Source organism: Caretta caretta, chromosome 1 (genome assembly GCF_965140235.1).
Source record: "Caretta caretta isolate rCarCar2 chromosome 1, rCarCar1.hap1, whole genome shotgun sequence".
Classification (NCBI taxonomy): Eukaryota; Metazoa; Chordata; order Testudines; family Cheloniidae; genus Caretta; species Caretta caretta.
In genome coordinates this window covers 112120486-112142071 of record NC_134206.1, presented here as the reverse complement: position 1 = coordinate 112142071, position 21586 = coordinate 112120486, and the positions used below count along the sequence as shown (strand labels likewise).

The window sequence follows — 21586 nt, the reverse complement described above, 5'->3', positions numbered from 1 at the left end:
TAAGCACTTGGTCTGCTAGTCTAAAGAGCAGGAGTGACAAGAGTTTCATTAACTCATTATACTGGGCTGCTTCTCCCATATTTCACTCCTTTACCACTATTACACTGTAGCTCACGAAAGCTCATGCTCAAATAAATTTGTTAGTCTCTAAAGGTGCCACAAGTACTCCTGTTCTTTTTGCGAATACAGACTAACACGGCTGCTACTCTGAAACCTGTCACTACTACACTGTTATTCCTGGGGGATCAGGTGCCAAAAAAATTAAAAATTATGTCACAATATTTTCAAATTCTGCAAAATTCTGCATATTTTAGGTGTCAAAATAACAACACCAGTTTTAACTATTTGTAGTCATTTATTTCAAAATACCTGTCAGCAAGTATTCAGGTAATGTTTTTTGACAAATAGATTCCTTACTAGACATTGTGACAAAGTTCCTCCTCTACCTTGGTGGGTCTTGCACTTATTGGCAGATTTGCTCGCCTTGGAGCTTCATGGCAGCCCTCAGCTTAGCTGTTTTTTCTGAACCCACAGTCCAGGTCGACTCCTCCTGTGTCTGACCAGGAGTTGGGAGGTTTGGGGGAACCCGGGCCCGCCCTCTACTCGGGGTTCCAGCCCAGGGCCCTGTGGAATGCAGCTGTTTAGAGTGCCTCCTTGAACAGCTGTGCAACAGCAACTCCTCCCTGGGCTACTTCCCCATGGCCTCCTCCCAACGCCTTCTTTATCTTCACCATAGGACCTTCCTCCCAGTGTCTGATCATGCTTGTACTCCTCAGTCCTCCAACAGTCCACGTTCTCACTCTCCGCTCCTAGCGTCTCTTGCTCCCAGCTCCTTACACGCGCACCACAAACTGAAGTGAGCTCCTTTTTAAACCCAGGTGCCCTGATTAGCCTGCCTTAATTGATTCTAGCAGCTTCTTGATTGGCTGAAGGTGTTTGAATCAGCCTGTCTGTCTTAATTGTCTCCAGAAGGTTCCTGATTGTTCTGGTACCTTCCCTGTTAAGGGACCTACTTAACCTGGGGCTAATATATCTGCCTTCTTTTACTCTCCTGTAGCCATCTGGCCCGACCCTGTCACAACATATTACTCAGAGTTCTGTATTAATAATTAATTTAAACTACAATACAGAACTGCTTTTCCTACACCCCTCAGAAGCAGTGCAAAGGCTTGGGGGAGTCAGGGGTAACGGAGAAGCTCAGGGAGAGAGAAGTAAATTGCTGGGAAGGAGCCTGGGTGTGAACTTGGGAGGGTTGTTAGGTATGTGTGGGAAAAGTATGGAACAAGTTTTTGGGGGAGGCGGGGAGGAATTGTTAGGGAGCTTCCCCCATGCAGACCCTGGCTGACCCCTAACCTCTCCAATTCAGTCAGGCACATCTGCCCCTGTCCCCATGTGTCCCTGCACCCCATCCACGTGTTCCTCCACCTCCACTCAGACATCTACTCCCCCCATTCCCATGTGACCCTGCATCCCTCTCCCCATCCCCATGTGGCTCTATGCCCCCACCCAGCCACTACCCTGTCCCTATGTGTCCCTGTACCCCCTGCCCCTGCCCCCATATGTCTCTGTCCCCCCACTCATCCACCCCCTGTGCCTATGTGGCTCTGCACCCCTTTTCCCTACCACCATGTGGCCCTGATTCTCCCTCCCCCGTGGCCCTGTACCTCCACGCCCATTCAGCCCCTGCCCCAGGTCTGTCCTCCCCCACTAGCCTTTATGAGCCCCTGTCCGGCCCCCTAGCAGCACCATGCTGTCTTCCCATAGCCCATCTCCTGACCTGGCCTGACAGGAGCTGTGAAGAAAGCAGGTTCTTTCTCTTCCCTAGCCAGCTGGGAGCTGCTGCTGTGTTCTATTGCCACAGTGCCCTCTGGTGGGCAAAAGGCAGAACTGCAGCAACATGTCAGCAGATGCTTTTTCTGCTCTAAAAATTAAAAATATGCATAGCTCATTAATTATGCACTCAAGTCATGCTCATCCCAGATACTTCACATGCACAGAACACTGTCTAGTCAACTCTACCAGGCATACTAACATACAGAGAAAATCATCAAGTGTTTTCTCCTACACGAGAAATCAGGATATTACAGTATATATTACAGTCTGCAATGCCAATGGACAACTTATCAGGGCAGCAGTAGCAACAACCATGTCCATAAAAAGCTCTTGGTACTTGCTGCCCTAGACCTGAACAAAATACAGTACAGATCGTTTACGCGTGAATCCGCTTAAAGCGCGGTAGCGCCACGCCTCCCAGTGTTACCTATTTAACACGCGAGACTCGTTAACATGCAGTACAGGAACTTGCTATGTAGCGCTACAGATTTGCTCACTAACTCACTGACATAGAAATCGACAGGAAGTGCAGAGCAGAAACGTGTTGTATGTCTTTACCGATATTGGTAAAGACGTATCATGCACACTTAGTCATTGTCACGCTAGAGAGATATAATATATATAGTAGTTATATAGTAATTTATATACTACTTTAGAAAATTTTAACTGTAGACCTAATATAATGGCAGAAGGCAAGTGTCAGCGTTCCTACACTGTAGAAGAAAAGCTAGCTGCAATAGATCGAGTAAACAGCAGAGAAACCCAGGCCAAAGTTTCAAAAGATACTGGAATTGTCGAATCTACTCTCCGAGGATGGCTACAAAACTAATCTAAACTGAATGGCTTTGTACAAAATATCAATTCTGTCACGGGGATTAAGCGAAAACATGTGCGCTATTCAGCAAAACCCATGACAGACAAAGCCATGCGCACATGGTTTGCTCAGGAAAGGCTGAAAGGAATGCCATTAAGTGGCCCAATTCTTCAAGCCCAAGCGACAAAATTTGGAAATTTAACGGGGGATGAATCATTCCAAGCCAGCAAGGGCTTATAAATTATTTTTAAAAGCATCATGCCATAGCGCAGGTATCTATTTCTGGAGAAAGCCGATCAGCCAATTAATTGGCCACAAACGTGTTTCCCGCCGAGTTAAAATCTATTTTACAAAATGAAGACTACCATGAAGAACAACTTTATAATTGTGATGAAACAGCTTTATTTGCAAAACTGCTATCTGATAAGACTTCAGCCTTTAATTGCGACACACAGAAAACAGCTGGATTTAAAAAGATAAAAGATCATGTGACTTTTTTTGTAGTAATAAGACAGGCAGCCAAAAGCTTGCCCCTCCCCTCTTCTCGTTGGCCACTTTCATAACCCTCGCTGCTTTAATCACCTCAATAGAGCCAAACTACTAGTAATATACATGAAGAGCAAAAATGCTTGGATGACAAGACATTTTCAACAACTGGTTCCACAACAGCTTTGTTCCAGCTGTTCGTAAGCATCTGTGGTCGAAGAAACTCAAAGCCAAAGCACTTTTGCTACTTGACAATTGTTCAGCCCATCTTCCAGCCGAATCACTGGTATCGAGCGATGGAAAAATGTGAGTGCTATACCTACCATTCAACACAACATCAAAAATTCAACCTTTAGATCAGGGCATTATTTAGAATTTTTAAAACAATTATCGACAGGAGCTGATTTCGGCGATCGTGTCATGCACGTCTTCAGGCACTTCCGAATTCCTGAAACAGTTAAACAGGAAGGAAATTTATTTAGTTAAAAAAACTTGAGACGGAGTAAAACAAAAGTCCATTGAGAACTGCTGGATGAAGGCTCTCAGTAATGCCTTTTCTGTCAAAGACGGCTCAGACCACTGTTCCCTTTAAGCTGTGCACCTGTGCACACACACACAGATTCTAAACCCCGCGCACACATTTGTCTCACATCCTGATCGCACATCGGTCGGGATGCCCGCTTTTCCCAGGCAATGGGAGCCACAGAGCTTGTGCTTGTGGCGGGCAAAGCACATGGAGAGTTGAGAACCCCCCCACCGTGCCCTGACCCTAGGAGCCAGAGACCTCCCAGCAGGGCTGGTGAGTGCAGCCAGGGAAGGGAGCAGGGTATGGTGGAGTGAGTGTCTGGAGGGCACTGGGCAGTGAGGGCAGTTTGTGTGTTTTGGGGTGCTAGACAGTGGGGGAGGTGTGTGTCTGGTGTGTGTGTGTGTGTGTGTGTGTGTGTGTGTGTGTGTGTGTCAGGGCACTGGCAAGAGGGAGTCTGTTGTGGAGCATTGTTTAATTGTGGTGGCGGGGCTGTGGGGGAAGGGCACTGGGAGGGAGGGAGGAGAAATCTGTATTGGGAAAACTAGCGAGTGGGGGGGTTCTGTGTGAGGTGCTCGGCAGCTGTGGTGGGGCTGTGGGCAGGGGGGCACTGGGCAGGGGTGGTGGTTTGCACAGCACTGTGCATTTGTGTCAAATGTGGGGGGTTTTGGGGGAGGCTCTGGGCACAGTGGGTTCAGGGGGTGCAGGCCAGGGGAGCTGTGTGTCTCTTTCCCCTCCGCCCCGCTCACCCATTGTGTCCTGATATTTCACTCTTGCGATCTGGTCACCTTATTTATGGGCGACTTTTGACACTGTTCGCCCACCATCTATCAACACAGCCAGATTCTACTAGCTGACAAGTGGGGAGGAAAAGGGAAAGGAGGGCAATGAAACGTACCCCTCCCCGCCAGTATTTTGAACGTGGAACGGTCGGGAGGAGGAGACCCACACATCTCCATGTAGTCTGTTCATTTGGCTATGTACAAACTCAAGCACATGCGAATAAGTCAAAATGCCTGGTGGTAGTTGCTAAGGAACTGCAAAGAGTTCCCAGAAATGAACAAAGGTAAGGGTTTTTTTCGTGACTGAAATTTTTCAAAGGCATTGGATTTCATACATTTACTTGTGATGTTTTACCATTTTCCCGTCGTTTTTTTGCCACAGAGAGATGGACGTGATCGGAGCTACGCACAAACGTCCGGTATCCTGATCTCCCGTTTGCCCTTTTGTCGAGTCACGCTGTTAAGTGCATTGAAATAGTAGCCATATAATAAAAAGTATTAATTTTATATGAACCAATCTGGTAAAAAAATCAATCCCAAAATGTCACTGTCTAGAGGTCTAAAGCGTAAAAGAACAGCGACTTCATTTAAATCTGGATGGCTGGATGAGACTAGAGACAGTTACACCGAAGTCACATAGTGTAATGCCTATTAAACTTCATGAAATATTCACATGAGGACGACAATGGAGTGGTTTGTTTATATTGTTGAGATGCCAGAGCTCCGGGAGAATTTTCAACAGCAAGAATGTAGAATGATGTATGGATGTTGGATTTCTTAAAGCATCATCTGTCAAATAAGTCTCATATAGATGGTGTAACAAGACTTAGAAACAAAAACCCCTCCTTACGGAATGGAATGGTTTCCATGATTCTTGAAGTCCAGCTGAAAAGCAGGAGGCGGCAAATTAATCTTGAACGCAAGCTCTCAAACCCAGAAGAAATCAAGGTACTTATTGACAATGTGTTGTTGGCTATTAAAATGAACAGCTCAGTGCTTTCTGTTCAGGATATTAATGACAATATGGAAAAGAATGTGCACAGACCAGCGAGCTGGAGAAGTAAGAATTATGCTTTTGAATTTCTTGAAATCATCAACTGCATTGTCCAAAATGACCTCATGCGTGAAACAGCATCGGCAATGTTTCATACTCTAGCTGTTGATGAAAGCACTGATATATCCATTCACAGATATTTGATACTCTACTTTAAATATAGATCCATAAATTCTGCAGATTATAAAAAACTTTGTTTGGTGGACTATTAAGATTGCAAGAATGTGATGCTGTTTCAATAGTGTCTGCAATCAAAGAGTTTTATAAAAAACACCAACTTGATCTAATGAAAATGGTGATGTTCACATCTGATGGTGCCTCTGTGATGTGGCGGTTCAGCTGAAACAGGATATTCCACACTTAGTCCAGCAACATTACGTTGCACACCAGGAAGACTTGGGGATTTCCGATGCATGGAAAGAGGTCAATCTGATAAGAGACAATCGAAACCTTAATGAGAACTGTCTACATGGCGTTCTGTCGGTCATCCAAGAGAAAATACAAATTTCAGAAAATAGTGGATGCTTCTGAATGCGAGTCAGTGGCTTTCAGGCCACTCAATGAAGTGCGCTGGTTATCTAGGCACGTTGCACTTCAAGCAATTATTCGCAACTATAATCTTCTTCTGGAATATTTTGCGCAAGATAAAGATACTGATCCAGTTTCTAAATACTGCCACAAAAAGCTGAATACTATGGAATACCGAATAACATTGGAAGTTTTGAATGATGCTTTGTCAGAGCTGGCTTCACTATCCACACTGCTCCAGAAACGGGGCCTTACACCTCTTGAAGCATTTCACCTTGCCCGAGGTAAACTGAACAATATCAGAAGACAGGACCTTGGATATTCAGTCTTATGGAGTGACAAAGTTAAGGCTCTCTTAGATATGAGCTCTCAAGAAAATAATGAAAATCAATACCAATTCTATACCAATTTCTAGAATAACTTTCATAAACATCTTGTGTGCACATTTGGCAGACAGGTTTCCAGAGGATGAAGTCCAGGAGTGGTCCGCTTTTGATCGTGAAGCAATAGTTAAGTGTGACTTCAATTTTGGAATTCATCAGGTCAAATCCCTATGTTCAAAATACAAAGACTTTCTTGCTGAAGAGATTGTTATAGTCAGTCAGTACAGTGACTTCAAGTTTGTAGTAGCCGAAAGACTCAAAAGCCAATTGGTTTTAAGTTTCCTGGATATGGTGACATTTGCTCACCAGAATGAGCAGTTTCAGAATCTTGCGAAGTGGATTGATATTGGAGGAACATCCCTAGCATCAAGTGCAGACTGTGAGCACGGCTTTAGCTTAATGAACACTCTAAAAAACAAATTGCAGAATCGTTTACAAGTAGATCATTTGGACATGCTGATGTGTATTAAGAGTTACCAGCTGGATGGAGGACTGATAGATCTGGACAGAGTTTATATTGAACAGGTAAATGAAAAAGATCGTAGGGAAAAACAGTAAGATTAGTTTAGCAGTCTTTGACATTTTGACCAATAAGGAAATTAAAATGCATTTTTAATTACATATTATTCTTGGCTGATAATCATTTATTGATATTTTTTAGGAAAATTTTAAATTTAAAACAAACTTTTGTTTTTCTTTTTTCTTTCTTTTTTTTTTTTTTTTTTTTTTACTTATGATGTCTGTATCTGAAAACCCATATAAATTGACACAAACTTAAAATTAAAATTTTAAATGTATAAGCATTTTACTCGCTTGGACGCATTTGCCTCATGGTGCACAAATTTGAACTCTGCTTCAAAAATTTGCACAGAAGAAATTTTTGCTCACACGGCCTGTCAAAAATTAGAGGGAACACTGGCTCAGACTCAAAACTCCAGCAGTGGCACTGATTCAGAACCAGACTTTGAAGGATTTTTGGAAGAAGACGTCCTACACACATGCACGCAGACAAAAGAGGATAAAGGTAAACTTCTCTTTCAAATGATAAAAGATTTTAGTTTGGATACGTTGCCAGAAATCATTACCGAGTGGCTGAAGATGGATGAAGATTGCCCGACTTCAGAATTTCTGTCCGAGGAAGAAATACTAACGGGCTGCAAGGCTACGTCAGACCGCGAAAGTGATGGCAAGAATTCTAACAACGCAGGCCTAAATGGCAGTGACGACGAGAATGTTGCTGAAAATGTCAAAATTTCACCCACTTAGTGCTGTAGAAACTGTTGCAAGATCTATGGAGGAGTAAAATGTGGAAAGTATCAAAATCATTCATCTGCGGAAAATGACAGAGTTCAAAAGAAAAAAAAATGCGAGTCAGAAAGAGCAGAAAATAACAGCCTTTTTTTCTAAGTGAATCAGACACTTCTTTCAGCATGGCCCTCTTAAGCCACTGTCCATTAACATGCGGTCATGGCGGCTTGACTCCCGACACCCGCACGTAAATGGGTCTGTACTGTAGATATTTGTTATTTCAGCAAAATTATTAGAACAGTTTATATAACTGTGCCTGTACTATACAATATTTTCGCATTAAGTGTTGAACACTATTCATTTAAAAGCCATTACCTCACCTACATCCTTAGCAATGTAATCTTTAAATGCCTATAGGTTTATAAAATAATATTCTGAAGTAATTATGTGCCGATCAACATGATATCTGGGCACATGACTTCACCCAAACATAATAAATAGGGTGACCATTGTGACATTGCACTCTATGATTTTATAAAAATATACTAATGAGTGTGAATATAATGCAACTGGAATATGCTTCAAGGAAAAGGTCTCTTGTAAGGTATCATTACAAAGCTTATAATCTACTCAGTGTGGTCATCCTATTTGTATAAATGTATCACTCTTGTATCTGAAACTAGAAATCTGAAATATAACACTGAGGTCTTATGGTAGTTATGCATAATATGGGCCATTAATGGTGGTTTGGAATCTTAATGGCTCCCATTAACCAGGACAATTGACTGTAAATGGCTCTGTTTTACCTGTAAGTCTTCCTGTATAGCTGTGGACTGGCAAGTGGGTAATGAAGTCTTACAGTGACATGTGATCATGTCACCTGAACTGGAATCCATCTTTAACCTGGTGCTTTTCCATTGAGAAGGAGGGGTGGGAACCCAGAGGGACAAAGGATTCCTGCCTTATGCAAAAGATATTTAAGTGGGTAGAAGAGAACAAATGGGGCAGCCATCATGAGAAATCCCCTAGCTACCACCTGAGCTGGAACAAGGGCTGTACCAGGGGAAAGGATTGTGCCCAGACTAGGAAGGTGTCCAGTCTGTGAAAGAAACTTATTGAAACATCTGAGGGTGAGATTTTATCTATATTCAGTTTTATTACTGTACTAGGCTTAGACTTGCGTATTTTATTTTATTTTGCTTGGTAATTCACTTTGTTCTGTCTGTTACTACTGGGAACCACTTAAATCCTACTTTCTGTTTTTAATAAAAATCACTTTTTACTTATTAACCCAGAGTATGTATTAATACCTGGGGGGGCAGACAGCTGTGCATCTCTCTCTCTCGCTGTGTTCTAGAGGGCGAACAATTTATGAGTTTACCCTGTATACGTTTAATAAAAGGTAAAACCGATTTATTAGGGGTTTGGACCCCATTGGGAGTTGGGCATCTGAGTGTTAAAGACAGGAACACTTCTTAAGCTGCTCTTAGTTTAAGCCTCAGCTATTAGGGGACGTGGTTCAGATCTGGGTCTGGGTTTGCAGCAGGCTAGCGGGTCTGGCTCAAACCAGGCAGGGCTCTGAAGTCCCAAGCTTGGAGGGCAGGGAAAGCAGGGGCAGAAGTAATCTTGGCACATCAGTTTGCAGCCCCCAGGGGGTTTCTGTGATCCAACCCGTCACAAACATATTTCCCAAAATGAAAAAACCGGACACTGCACGGGACTGGCCAGAGCAACTCACCCGAGCTCTGCTTGTCCCCGCCATACAAGGCTGGGGCTGGCGTTGCTGCTCGCCCGAGCCCTGCTTGTCCCCCAATGTGAGGTTGGGGTAGTTGCTCCCCCTCACCACGTTCCTCTGCATCCCACTTTTGTGTTTAAAAAAAGAAAAAGTGGGCATTTGTCCTGTTTGCTCTTGCAAACTGACCAAGTGCCCACTTTTGCCAAAAAGTCAGGACAGGGTTTAATAAATGGACTGCCCGAGCCAGAACGGGACATATGGGTCACCCTAATAAATCAATCATCCACAATCAAGCAAATACATAACTAAAATTTGTGATGCATTAACATGACTATTATAACTAGCCATTAAAAGCAGTTATCTAGTAAGTACCGCTGTATTCCTAACACAGGTAAAACTGAAGACATACACCAGAAGTCCATTGCTATATACTGAACTATGCTATTAAATTATTAATGAAGATAAGCATTTTAAAGAACTGAGACTGTGGCAAAAAGACTACAACCACGCAGATAAGTTCCAGAACTGGCAAGTGACTTTTTTAGAAGGCATTTTTCCTTGGTCCTTTAGAGGTGACTTCAAAAAGCAAAAATAATTGGGATTTTGCTTGTTTCCTCATTTATGATAATACACTAACTCCTCACTTAAAGTTGTCCTACTTAATGTCATTTTAATGTTACATTGCTGATCAATTAGAGAACATGCTCATTTAAAGTTGTACATTGCCCCCTTATAACGTTGTTTGGCAGCTGTCTGCTCTGTCCACTGCTTGCAGGAAGGGAAGCCTGTTGGAGCTAGGTGGTGGGGGCTTGAAACCAGGGTGGACCAGCAGCCCTACTATCAGCTCCCCGCTCCCTTAAGATTCCTGTGGGGCAGCCATCCAGCAGGCTATCAATTGCCGGCAGTTCAGTTGTCCTCCCCCACTGCCATGTGCTGCTCCTGCCCTCTGCCTTAGGAGGTTACCAGGAGCCTCCTGCTTGCTGTGTGGGGTGGGTGTGTGTCTCTGCTAATGTCAGGGTGTCCCCCTCCCCCCTGCTTACCCCACGGGGGGGATGGGGATGGGACAGGGCTCAGGGCAGAGGGAGCCTGCTGGCAGCAGCTGCTGTCTCAACTTGCTGATCTACTTAAAAAGGCAATATACTTAGAGTGGAATCAGCTTACTTAAAGGGGCAATGCGCATCTCTCTCTCCCACGTACGATGTGTGTCTCTGTCTGCCATGCTGTCTCCTCTCCCTCCATTTGTGCTGCCTTCTGGAGTGTGAGGCTACATTAACATGTTAACCCTTGAAGGCTCAGCCGAGTGCTAGTTCATCATTTAGCTGTAAGGCATTCGCTAGGAATATCCCACCCTCCGACTTCACCATCTCAACCAAGCTTCACAATCATCATTGCTGCATACAGTATTAAATTGTTTGTGTGAAACGTATACTCTGTGTGTGTGTGTGTGTGTATGTATAGTGGCAAATGTCTGGCAATACTTTGATGGGGTCTCGCACTCTCTCTTCTTGGGGAGGGTTCAGGGCACCATTTCTCTCCCCTGAACTGGGGTAATAACTGCCCCAGTAGTGTCCTAGAGGAGGGGAGTGGAGCAGGAGGGACCCAGGCCTGCCCTCTACTCTGGGTCCCAGCCCAGGGGCCCTAGGGATAGTGGTAAACCGCTTGAACTAGCGGTTCCTTCCCCTGGACTACTTCCCTCTCCTGTCCTTCAGCTTGTGGGGCTTCCTGCCCTCCCTCTGCACAAACCAGGTGTCCCTTTACCTACGGTCTTGGTCTTCTTAGCCCACCGCAGCCCTTCTCTAAACTCCCCTCTGCTTCCCTCTGCTCCAAGACCAATCCACTCTGCTTCAACTCCTTCCCTTGTCTGATTGAAGCAGGTGGGTTTTATTCGGCAACTAGCTTCAGGTGCTCTAATTGGCTTCAGGCGATTTAATTAATCTACAGCAAACTTTCTTCCCTTTGGCCATGCTGTATCACTATATTTTTTATACATACATTTTTATATATATATACATACATACACACACACACTCTCTTTATATATATTATATATAAAAATAATAATATAGTCTTGTCTGGTGAAAAAAATTTCCCTGGAACCTCACCCCTCCTATTTACATTAATTCTTATGGGAAATTGGATTCGCTTAACATCATTTTGCATAAAGTCGCATTTTTCAGGAACATAACCTTTTACAGTAACTCCTCACTTAACGCTGTAGTTATCTCCCTCCTGCCTCCATCCAAAAAGGGTGTATGTGCAATGTTTTACCTTTTTAAAAAAATTTTTAACATTAGAAATGTCCGGTCTTGTATACTCTTTCTTGAAAGACATAACGAACGACGGGAGAACAAGTAGTATTAGGATATCAAACACCAAGCAAGTGAAAAAATGATTCAGGGTGAATGATTTTAATTCAGATTTTTTTTTAAAAAAAAATCTTTCAGGCAAGTAAGCATTAACAAAACAGTGTCCATAAACAACTCGAACAAGATCTGTTTGTGAGAGACTGAATTTTCAACCTCTTCAATTAAAACTTCCAATATGTACTGGAAATCTCCAACAACAAAACAAAAAACCAAAAAGCAAAAACATCAGACTAGATGTTCCTGATATGTAAAGAAAGAAAGCCAGGAAAAAATGCATATAAAATTCTTTTTAGGCCCTCTTCGTGCATCATAAAGAGCACATAAAGCCCTCATTTCCATTACTGTTAGTGTCATTTTGACTTTTTAAATTTTAGCCCAGTTGTAACCTTTGGACTCAGACAGCAGATTTAAGTTCAGTTAGTTTTCCATATGGTACTTTTAAATTATCAAAGCATAGGCTTCACATTATTTTAATTACAGAACTGCAAAACATGAGAAAACAATTAAACTTGAAGATAATGGAGTAAATCTAGTTCGTACAGATATAAATAGTCAAGGTATTCATAATGAAGATTTTGTTCAAAAACAAAAACTGTTGCACATGCATTGGTTTCACAGATCTCATAGGAGATGGCAGTCTGCATAAAATAGTGAGGTTGTTATTGTTATACACCGAACGTATGTCTTTGCCAGTAGGCTTCATCAAATAGGTCTGAGAATGGTATACAAAATACACGTTCTTCTAAACAACCTCAGCAGTCTTGTGTCAGGTATTTTCAGTACCATGATGCTACAATGAATGGTAAATAGCCCTCAAACATTAGAACTTATTTACTTTATTCATAAGGCTGCATGATTACATCAGTTACCACAACTGGCCAAGCTTTTCTGCAAAGAAAACACATGAATCTGAATTCTGACCTGTGGATCTTGCTATCTTTTTTACAAACAATGTATCTTCACTCAAAAAATAGCCATGGGCCTTTACCCTAGTCAGATTTGTGCAAGTGAGCTCTTTTGCTCTTGTAGAACCCTACTGATTTCAGTGATGCCCTGTGAAAGTGCCAGGGTCCACTCACACTGATCTTATCACAGGATTAGGGCCTTCAATGGCAATGCAGGAAACCACTCCTCAGCATTTCATAAGAACGGCCATTCTGGGTCAAACCAAAGGTCCATCTAGCCCAATATCCTGTTTTCCAACAATGGCCAATGGCAAGTGCCCAAGGGAATGAACAGAACAGATAATCATCAAATGATCCATCTCCTGTCGCCCATTCCTAGCTTCTGGAAAACAGAGGCTAGGGACACCATTCCTGCCCATCCTGGCTAATAGCCATTGATGGACCTATCTTTTTTTTTTTTTTTAAGCCATTATAGTCTTGGCCTTCACAACATCCTCAGGCAAAAAGTTTCACAGATTGACTGTGTGCTGTGTGAAGAAATAATTCCTTTTTTTTGTTTTAAACCTGCTGCCTATTAATTTCATTTGGTGACCCCTAGTTCTTGTGTTAAGAGGAGGAGTAAAACACACCTCCTTATTTACTTTCTCCACATCAGTCATGACTTTACAGACTTCTATCGTACCCCCCTTAGACGTCTCTTTTCCAAACTGAAAAGTCCCAGTCTTATTAATCTCTCCTCATACGGAAGCTGTTCCATACCCCTAATAATTTTTGTTGCCCTTTTCTAAACCTTTTCATTTTCAAGTGTACATTTTAAAATATTTTCTTTGGCCAACATATTTACAGACGATATTGTAAAAAATAAGTGAAGTGGAATGAAATAATTTATTCAAGTTTCTTTTGAACACCTCCCTTAAAAGGGAGAGAATACACTTCTCTCATCCCTCCATCTTTAGATATCTGGGGAAGTAATATCAGGCATTGAGCCTGCAACAAGCTCCGTGTGGCAGAATCCTGTACAGGGAATCAATAGGGCTCCATACGGGCACAAGGGTCCACCTGCTCAGAGTCAGGTATAGGGTCAGTCTCATTCGGTAACTAAAATACATAAAACACTAAAATACTGTTAATTAAAATACTTCAGAGGTATCTACCTATCTAGAGATAAAGAGAATAATTTTGCCAAAATATTTTCAAGTAAAAAAATAAAAATGTTGGTAGAACATACAATGTAAAATAAAACTTTGAGAAATCAATCAGTCCAAGATTTTGCAAATTCTCTCCTAGCACGGACAGAGTTTTACTAAAGACCATATCTGGAAAGAGATGGTCCATGTGAGAGTCACAAAGTATCCCTGTGACAACTATAGCAATTGCCTACACAGAAATTGATATGAAAAAAGCAATTATGCATATTTGACTGTTTAATGCAGTAAGTGTTTTCTCCCCATACATGACTTCCTCCTACCTGGTCCCCTTCTCCCATGGGCACATTGCAAGGCTGTATTACTCCTCTCCTTTGAGCATTCCTTGCTAACTAATGGTTCTAATTCTTGAGAGCAGCTCCTGTTTCTTCTCTTCCTCCTAGGTAGCAGTGACTCCTAACAGAGAGCCAGACACAAACCACCTGTTTTCCTGCTGCTTTTGCAGGCCTCCAGGATTTTCTTTGCAATTGAAGTAACTGAAAACGAGAAGCACTAGCACCATTCTGCCAGTTGGTTTTCCACCAATCTGTTTAAGAACTGCTACACGATTACATTTTTGAACCATTTAGGAGGAATAGCGTTTCCTTCTCTATTTTCAGACATCAGTTCCAATATACAAGTGACCAACACCTTTTCCTGATATCGGGTTAGAGATGGTAGATGGCCATTAGGTTACTAATTATCTTCCCACCAATGCACAATTATTCCTGACTCCCCTTATTAGTGTTGTGTCCAGTCTAGTTTTAAGTGTCCCAAAAGATGGAAATCTCACCCACTTCCCTTAGGAGAATATTGGATAGCTTGATAATGCTCACAGTAAGTTTATTCAAGGACAAAAATTCCCAAGTATTCCCCTTTCTTAACTGCACCCTATTAATCTTGCTAGACTTCACTGTGTTGTGATGAATCTGAGTGTTAACAGGTCAACAGGGGATAGAGTGTTATATCTGCTAAAGCTCTTATGTCTCCTGAATGAAGGGTGATAGGCCAAACTGGAGGGGAAGATCCCATGGCAGTTGGGAGGACAGCTGGAAAGCTTTAAAAAACCCACTCCTAAGCGACAAGAGGAGCTAGCGAACAGGAGCGGCTAACAGGGGAGTTTCGTAAGGGAGTTCAGAGGGAGAATGCGAGAGGGGGTGCTAAATACACTTAACCTTCTTTAAACTTAAGCCAGAAACAGCCATTGATAAAAACCAAACATCAACAAAGGAATGAGCTGCAGGAGTAAAAAAACAGAATGCAGGCAGAAGTCCAGCAACAGAGTGGGGGCTATCCATTTTATTGCACCAATGCAGCATATATGATTACCTGCCGTATGGACAGGTGGCGTACGTGTGCATTCAGTGTAGGGAGCTCCTGGCCCTCACAGACCACATACAGCCTTTGGAGACCAGAGTGGCTGAAATGGAGGAGCTAAAAGAGACAGAGGTACACAGATGAGACTTTCCGGGACACAGCAGAACGGTCCCACCCGCAGCCTTACATCCTCTGTGTTGCTGAGGAGGATGAAAGTCTCAGGGAACTAGAACATCCAACTGAAGCAGAGGGAAACAATCCCATAGTTGGGACTCTCCTTCCAGATGATGTTGTGGTATCCTCTCACACTGAGGAGACCTCTCCAGGGGAGGGAACTCCAGTTACTGGGAAGAGATAGGTAATAGTTATGGGGAAATTTGATCATTAGAAACACAGATAGCTGGGTTTGCGATGACCGGGAGAACCGCATGGTGACTTGCCTGCCTGATGCGAAGGTTCCGGATGTCTCGAAACATCTAGATAGATGTATGTGTAGTGCTGGGGAGAAGCGGATGGTTGTGGTACATGCAGGTGCCAATGACATAGGGAAGGATAGGAGAGAGTTTCTGGAGGCCAAATTTAGGCTACTAGGTAAGAGATTGAAGTCCAGGACCTCCAATGCTTCCAGTTGCACGCGCAGGGCCAGTTCGAACTGCAGGGTCTCAACGTATGGATGAAACAATGGTGTAGGGAGAAGGGGTTTAGATTTACTAGGAACTGGGGAAACTTTTGGGAAAGGGGGAGTCTATACAGGAAGGATGGGCTCCATCTAAACCAAAATGGAACCAGATTGCTGACACTTAAAATTTAAAAGGTCAGAGAGCAGTTTTTTAAAAAAGGGCTGCGGGAAAGCCGACAGGTGTGGAGAAACACGTGGTTTAGACAGATCTCTCTTAGGGGAGGATCTATTAATGGAGATTCTCTATGTCCTAGTAAGGAGGAGAGGATGGAAGCTGATCAAATACAGGTAGGATCTGATGAGAAACAGTCAAATGAAAAAAAGAACAGGAGTACTTGTGGCACCTTAGAGGCTAACAAATTTATTTGAGCATAAGTTTTTGTGGGCTACAGCAACTGATGAAGTGGGCTGTGGCCCACGAAAGCTTATGCTCAAATAAATGTATTAGTCTCTAAGGTGCCACAAGTACTCCTGTTCTTTTTGTGGATACAGACTAACACGGCTGCTACTCTGAAACCAGTCAAATGAAAAAGAGGCCCATTCAATTACATCATGAAATGGCAGACAGCTAAAAAGTGACAAGTTTTTAAAATGCTTATATTCAAATGCTAGAAGTCTAAATAATAAGATGGGTGAACTACAGTGCCTCATATTAAATGAGGATATTGATACAATAGGCATCACAGAAACTTGGTGGAATGAGGATAATCAATGGGACACAGTAGTACCAGGGTACAAAATATATCAGAAGGACAGAACAAGTTGTGCTGGTGGAGGACTGGCACTATATGTAATAAATAAAAAAATCAAAGAATCAAATGAAGTAAAAAGCTTGTAAAAAAAAAAAAATGAACCAAACTGTACCAAAAAATCTTTATGGATAGTAATTCCATACTCTAATAAGAATATAGCAGTAGGGATATATTATCAGCCACCTGCACAGGATGGTGATAGTGACTGAAATGCGCAGGGAGATTAGTCCCCACATTTCCTGGGTACATGTCACATCGAGACGTGATGCAGAGATAAAGTTTCTTGACACCTTAAATGACTTGGAACCCACAAAAGGAAAGTCAATTCTTGATTTAGTCCTAAATGCAGCACAGGGTCTGGTCCAAGTACTGATTATAGCTGGACCAGTTGGTAATCGTGACCATAATATAATTAAACATCCCCGTAGCAGGGAAACCACCACAACAGCCCAACACTGTAGCATTTAATTTCAGAAAGGGGGACTGCACAAAAATGAGGAAGTTAAACAGAAATTAAAAGCCAAAAGTGAAATCCCTGCAAGCTGCATGGAAACTTTTTAAAGACACCGTAATAGAGGCTCAACTTAAATGTATACTCCAAATTAAAAAACCTAGTAAGAGAACCAAAGAAGTACCACCATGGCTAAACAACAAAGTAAAAGAAGCAGTGAGAGACCAAAAGGCATCCTTTAAAAAGTGGAAGTTAAATCCTACTGAGGAAAATAGAAAGGAGCATAATCTCTGACAAATGAAGTCTAAAAATATAATTAGGAAGGCCAAAAAAGAATTTGAAGAACAGTTAGCCAAAGACTCAAAAAGTAATAACATTTTTAAGTACATCAGAAGCAGGAAGTCTGCTAAACATCCAGTGGGACCACTGGACGATCAAGATGCTAAAAGAGCACTTGCGGACAATAAGGCAGTTACGGAGAAACTAAATGAATTATTTGCAGCAGTCTTTATGGCTGAGGATGTGAGGAAATTCCCACACCTGAGCCATTCGTTTTAGGTGACAAATCTGCAGAACGGACACAGATTGAGGTTTCACAAGAGGAGGTTTAGGAACAAATTGATAAACTGAAAAGTAATAAGTAACCAGGACCAGATGGTATTTACCAAAGAGTTCTGAAAGAAACCAAATGTGAAACTGCTGAACTACTAACTGTAGTTTGTAACATCATTTAAATCAGTTTCTGTACCAAATGACTGGAAGATAGTTAATGTGACACCAATTTTTAAAAAGGGCTTCAGAGGCAATCCTGGCAATCACAGGCCGGTAAGCCTGACTTCGGTACCAGGTAAGGTGATTGAAACTATAGTAAAGAACAAAATTGTCAGACGCATAGATGAACATAATTTGTTGGGGAAGAGCCAATATGTGTTTTGTAAAAGGAAATCATGCCTCACCAATCTACTAGAATTCTTTGAGAGAGTCAGCAAGCATGTGGACAAGGGGGAATCCAGTGAATACAGTGTACTTAGATTTTCAAAAAGCCTTTGACAAGGTCTCTCACCGAAGGCTCTTAAGCAAATTAAGCAGTCATAGGACAGGAGGGAAGGTCCTCTCATGGATTAGTAACTGGTTAAAAGATAGGAAACAAAGGGTAGGAATGAATGGTCAGTTTTCAGAATGGAAAGAGGTAAACAGTGGTGTCTCCCCAGGGATCTGTATTGGGACCAGTCCTTTTCAACGTATTCATAAATAATCTGGAGAAAGGGATAAACAGTAAGGTGGCAAAATTTGCAGATGATACAAAACTACTCAAGACAGATATTCAAGCAGACTGCATAGAGCTACAAAAGGATCTCACAAAACTGGGTCACAAAATGGCAGATGAAATTCAATGTCGATAAATGCAAAGTAATGCACATTGGAAAACATATACACCTCTACCCCGATATAACGCTGCCCCGGGGAGCCAAAAAAAAAAAACCTTACCGCATTATAGGTGAAACCGTGTTATATCGAACTTGCTTTGATCCACTGGAGCGCGCAACCGCAGCCCCCCAGAGCGTTGCTTTACCGTGTTATATCTGAATTTGTGTTATATCAGGTTAGAGGTATACATATAAAATGATGTATATCTAAATTAGCTTGTTACCGCTCAAGAAAGAGATTTTGAATTCATTGTGGATAATGCTCTGAAAACATCCACTCAATGTGCAGCGGCAGTAAAAAAGCCAACAGAACGTTGGGAATTATTAAGAAAGGGATAGATAGTAAGACAGAAAATATCATATTGCCTCTATATAAATCCATGGAACGCCCACACCTTAAATACTGCGTGCAGATGCAGTCCCCCCAATCTCAAAAAAAGATATATTGACTTGGAAAAGGTTCAGAAAAGAACAAAAATGATTAGGGGTATGGAACAGCTTCCATATGAGGAGAGATTAATAAAATTAGGACTTTTCAGCTTGGAAGAGAGATGACTAAGGGGGATATGATACAGGTCTATAAAATCATGACAAGTGTGGAGAAAGTAAATAAGAAACTGTTATGAGAAGGAGTAAACAACACACTAACTAGGCAGCAGGTTTAAAATAAGCAAAAGGATGTATTTTTTCCACACAACGCAGAGTCAACTTGTGGAATTCCTTACCAGAGGATGTTGTGAAGGCCAAGACTATAACAGGGTTCAAAAAGTAACTAGGTAAATTCATGGAGTATAGGACCATCAATGGCTATTTGCCTGGATGGGCAGGGACTGTGTCCCTAGCCTCTGTTTTGCCAGAAGCTGGGAATGGACGACAGGGGATGGATCACTTGATGATCACCTGTTCCGTTCTTCCCTCTGGAGCACCTGGCATAGGCCACTGTCAGAAGACAGGATACTAGGCTCATGGACTTTTGGTCTGACCCAGTATGGCTGTTCTTATGTTCTAAAGTGACAGAAACAGGAGTGGTGACTGAGCTGAGGTTTCTGGGATTCCCCAAGCATGGCTGGGTCTAATTTGGTTTAAGATCAACAGGACTCATGGGAGTAGCATAGATGAGAATATGTACACAGTGTTAAAAAAAAAAAAAGTTACACCACACCCAACTCTGGGACCTCAATTCCTCTCATCAGAAACTGATCACTGCCAAAGTAAAGGGAAATCATATTATCCTATCCCCAAGCTGCAAACACTCTTCACACACCATGGTCTTTGCTCCCTCTCTATTGTCAATGAGCCAGGCTACACATTTTCAATATCTTAACTCTCCCTAGCAAGTTATTCCTTCCTCCCCTTAAATAACTTTATCATCTCTTCTTTGAATTTAATCAATCAATTTAAAGTCTTTTAGTAATGAGTGTGTCCTTTGGTCTTTCAGTAAATGAGTCCAGTTACTCTCTGTATAGTTCTGCTGACTACCTCTCCACTCTTTGATGTGGTATCTCTGCATCTTTAGTCAACATGACACTGGTCATTTTTGCTGCCAGATCATTCTGGAATTTCATAAATGAGCTGCTCTTCTCCTACATCTCTTTTAGCATTACAGATTTCAAGGTTTCTCCCTATCAAACATTTGTGTTCTGAATTATTTTCCTCAAATATTAGCCTGCATTTTATTTTATTTTTTAATTCATTTGGATTCACCCACTTGTGTTTTTAACTCTCTCTACACCCCTTTGCATTATTTCTCTATCCTCACTGGTGTTTTCTCAACTCCTCTATATTTAATATTAACTGTGATGTGCTCTTTACTCCCTCTTCTTCAATGAAGATGTTATTTATGACTGAAGCTACAGCAGACTTTGCAATAGCTTCTGGGCCTTATCCATTAGAAAAAAATCCATTAGTACTTTCCCCAAACTCAATACTTTGCCATTTATCATTATCAGTTGTTCACAATCCTCTGGCCAGTTTTCAGTCTACATGACACTATATCTATGTCACTAACATTTTCAGATAAAGATTTTGGAAGATTCACCAAATGTTTTAGTAAAATCCATATATTCTTTCTTTAATCCCCCTGCTTTGCTATTAATTTTGTAATTATTTTAAAAAAGGAATAGATTTTGTTTGGAAAGAAATATTCTTTATACATTTATACTGCTTACTGTTCACAGTGCAAATTATCCAGTAAGGTCCCAATCCTGCAGAATTATGCACATACTTGATTTTTACATACATGAACAGTTCTACTGAAGTCTACAGGATTATGCACCCACTTAAAGTTAAGCATGTGCAAATCTTTGCAGGATCAAGACCTAAAAAATTAGGGATTTTTTCCTCTTGTAAATTGTTCCATTATTTCACTAAGGACAGAAGTTAGGCTTTGAACAGTAATTAACAGGTTCACTCTTCTTTCCGTTTTTGAAAATTGGAAAAAAGCAATTAGTACCCCATCAGTTGTCTATCACTAAACTATACATAACTACATATAAGTTTTCAAGTTATCCTAATATCTTATGGTCCATATCAGCTGAACTGGATGAGTAGTATACACTTTTGTTCCCCAAGTACGCTCCTTACATGCTCTTCATCAATATTCATTAAGTTCCTCCTAATTTCCTAGTTTTCTAAATTCTCCCACACACTCTTTTTTTGGGGGGGTCAGCAAAACTCGTCAGTCAAGGGTGTGAAAAAACCCACACCCCTGACCAATGTAAGTTTTGCCGATAAAAGCACCAGTGTGGACAGCGCTATGCTGGCACAAGATGCTCTCCCGCCAGTGTGGTGCAGCTACATGGGAGACCTTACAGCAGTACAGCTGTATCTGTAGTGTAGACATAGCTTAGGAGGGATTTAAACAGAAGGACTTCAGTATCTCCGTCATTTTCAACCATCTTTTATGACAGGTTTCAGAGTAACAGCCGTGTTAGTCTGTATTCGCAAAAAGAAAAGGAGTACTTGTGGCACCTTAGAGACTAACCAATTTATTTGAGCATGAGCTTTCGTGAGCTACAGCTCACTTCATCGGATGCATACCGTGGAAACTGCAGCAGACTTTATATACACACCATCTTTTATGTTATCCTCTCAATGGGCCTACTTTCTTCCCTCCCACC

The 21586-nt window shown here is 41.8% G+C and overlaps 1 protein-coding gene across 6 annotated transcripts in view; it reads right to left on the bottom strand.

Moving 5' to 3' along the window:
- Window positions 1-21586, bottom strand: part of TFDP1 (transcription factor Dp-1) — a 101092-nt gene that overhangs the window by 76921 nt on the left and 2585 nt on the right. Inside the window, exon 3 of one of the 6 annotated variants that reach the window (XM_048856067.2) lies at window positions 3457-3581. The exons of the other annotated variants lie outside the window; for them this stretch is intronic. Coding sequence (XP_048712024.1) covers window positions 3457-3459 — 3 coding nt within the window. The 5' untranslated portion in view covers window positions 3460-3581. The remainder of the gene's footprint in view (window positions 1-3456; window positions 3582-21586) is intronic. 6 annotated transcript variants of the gene reach the window in all.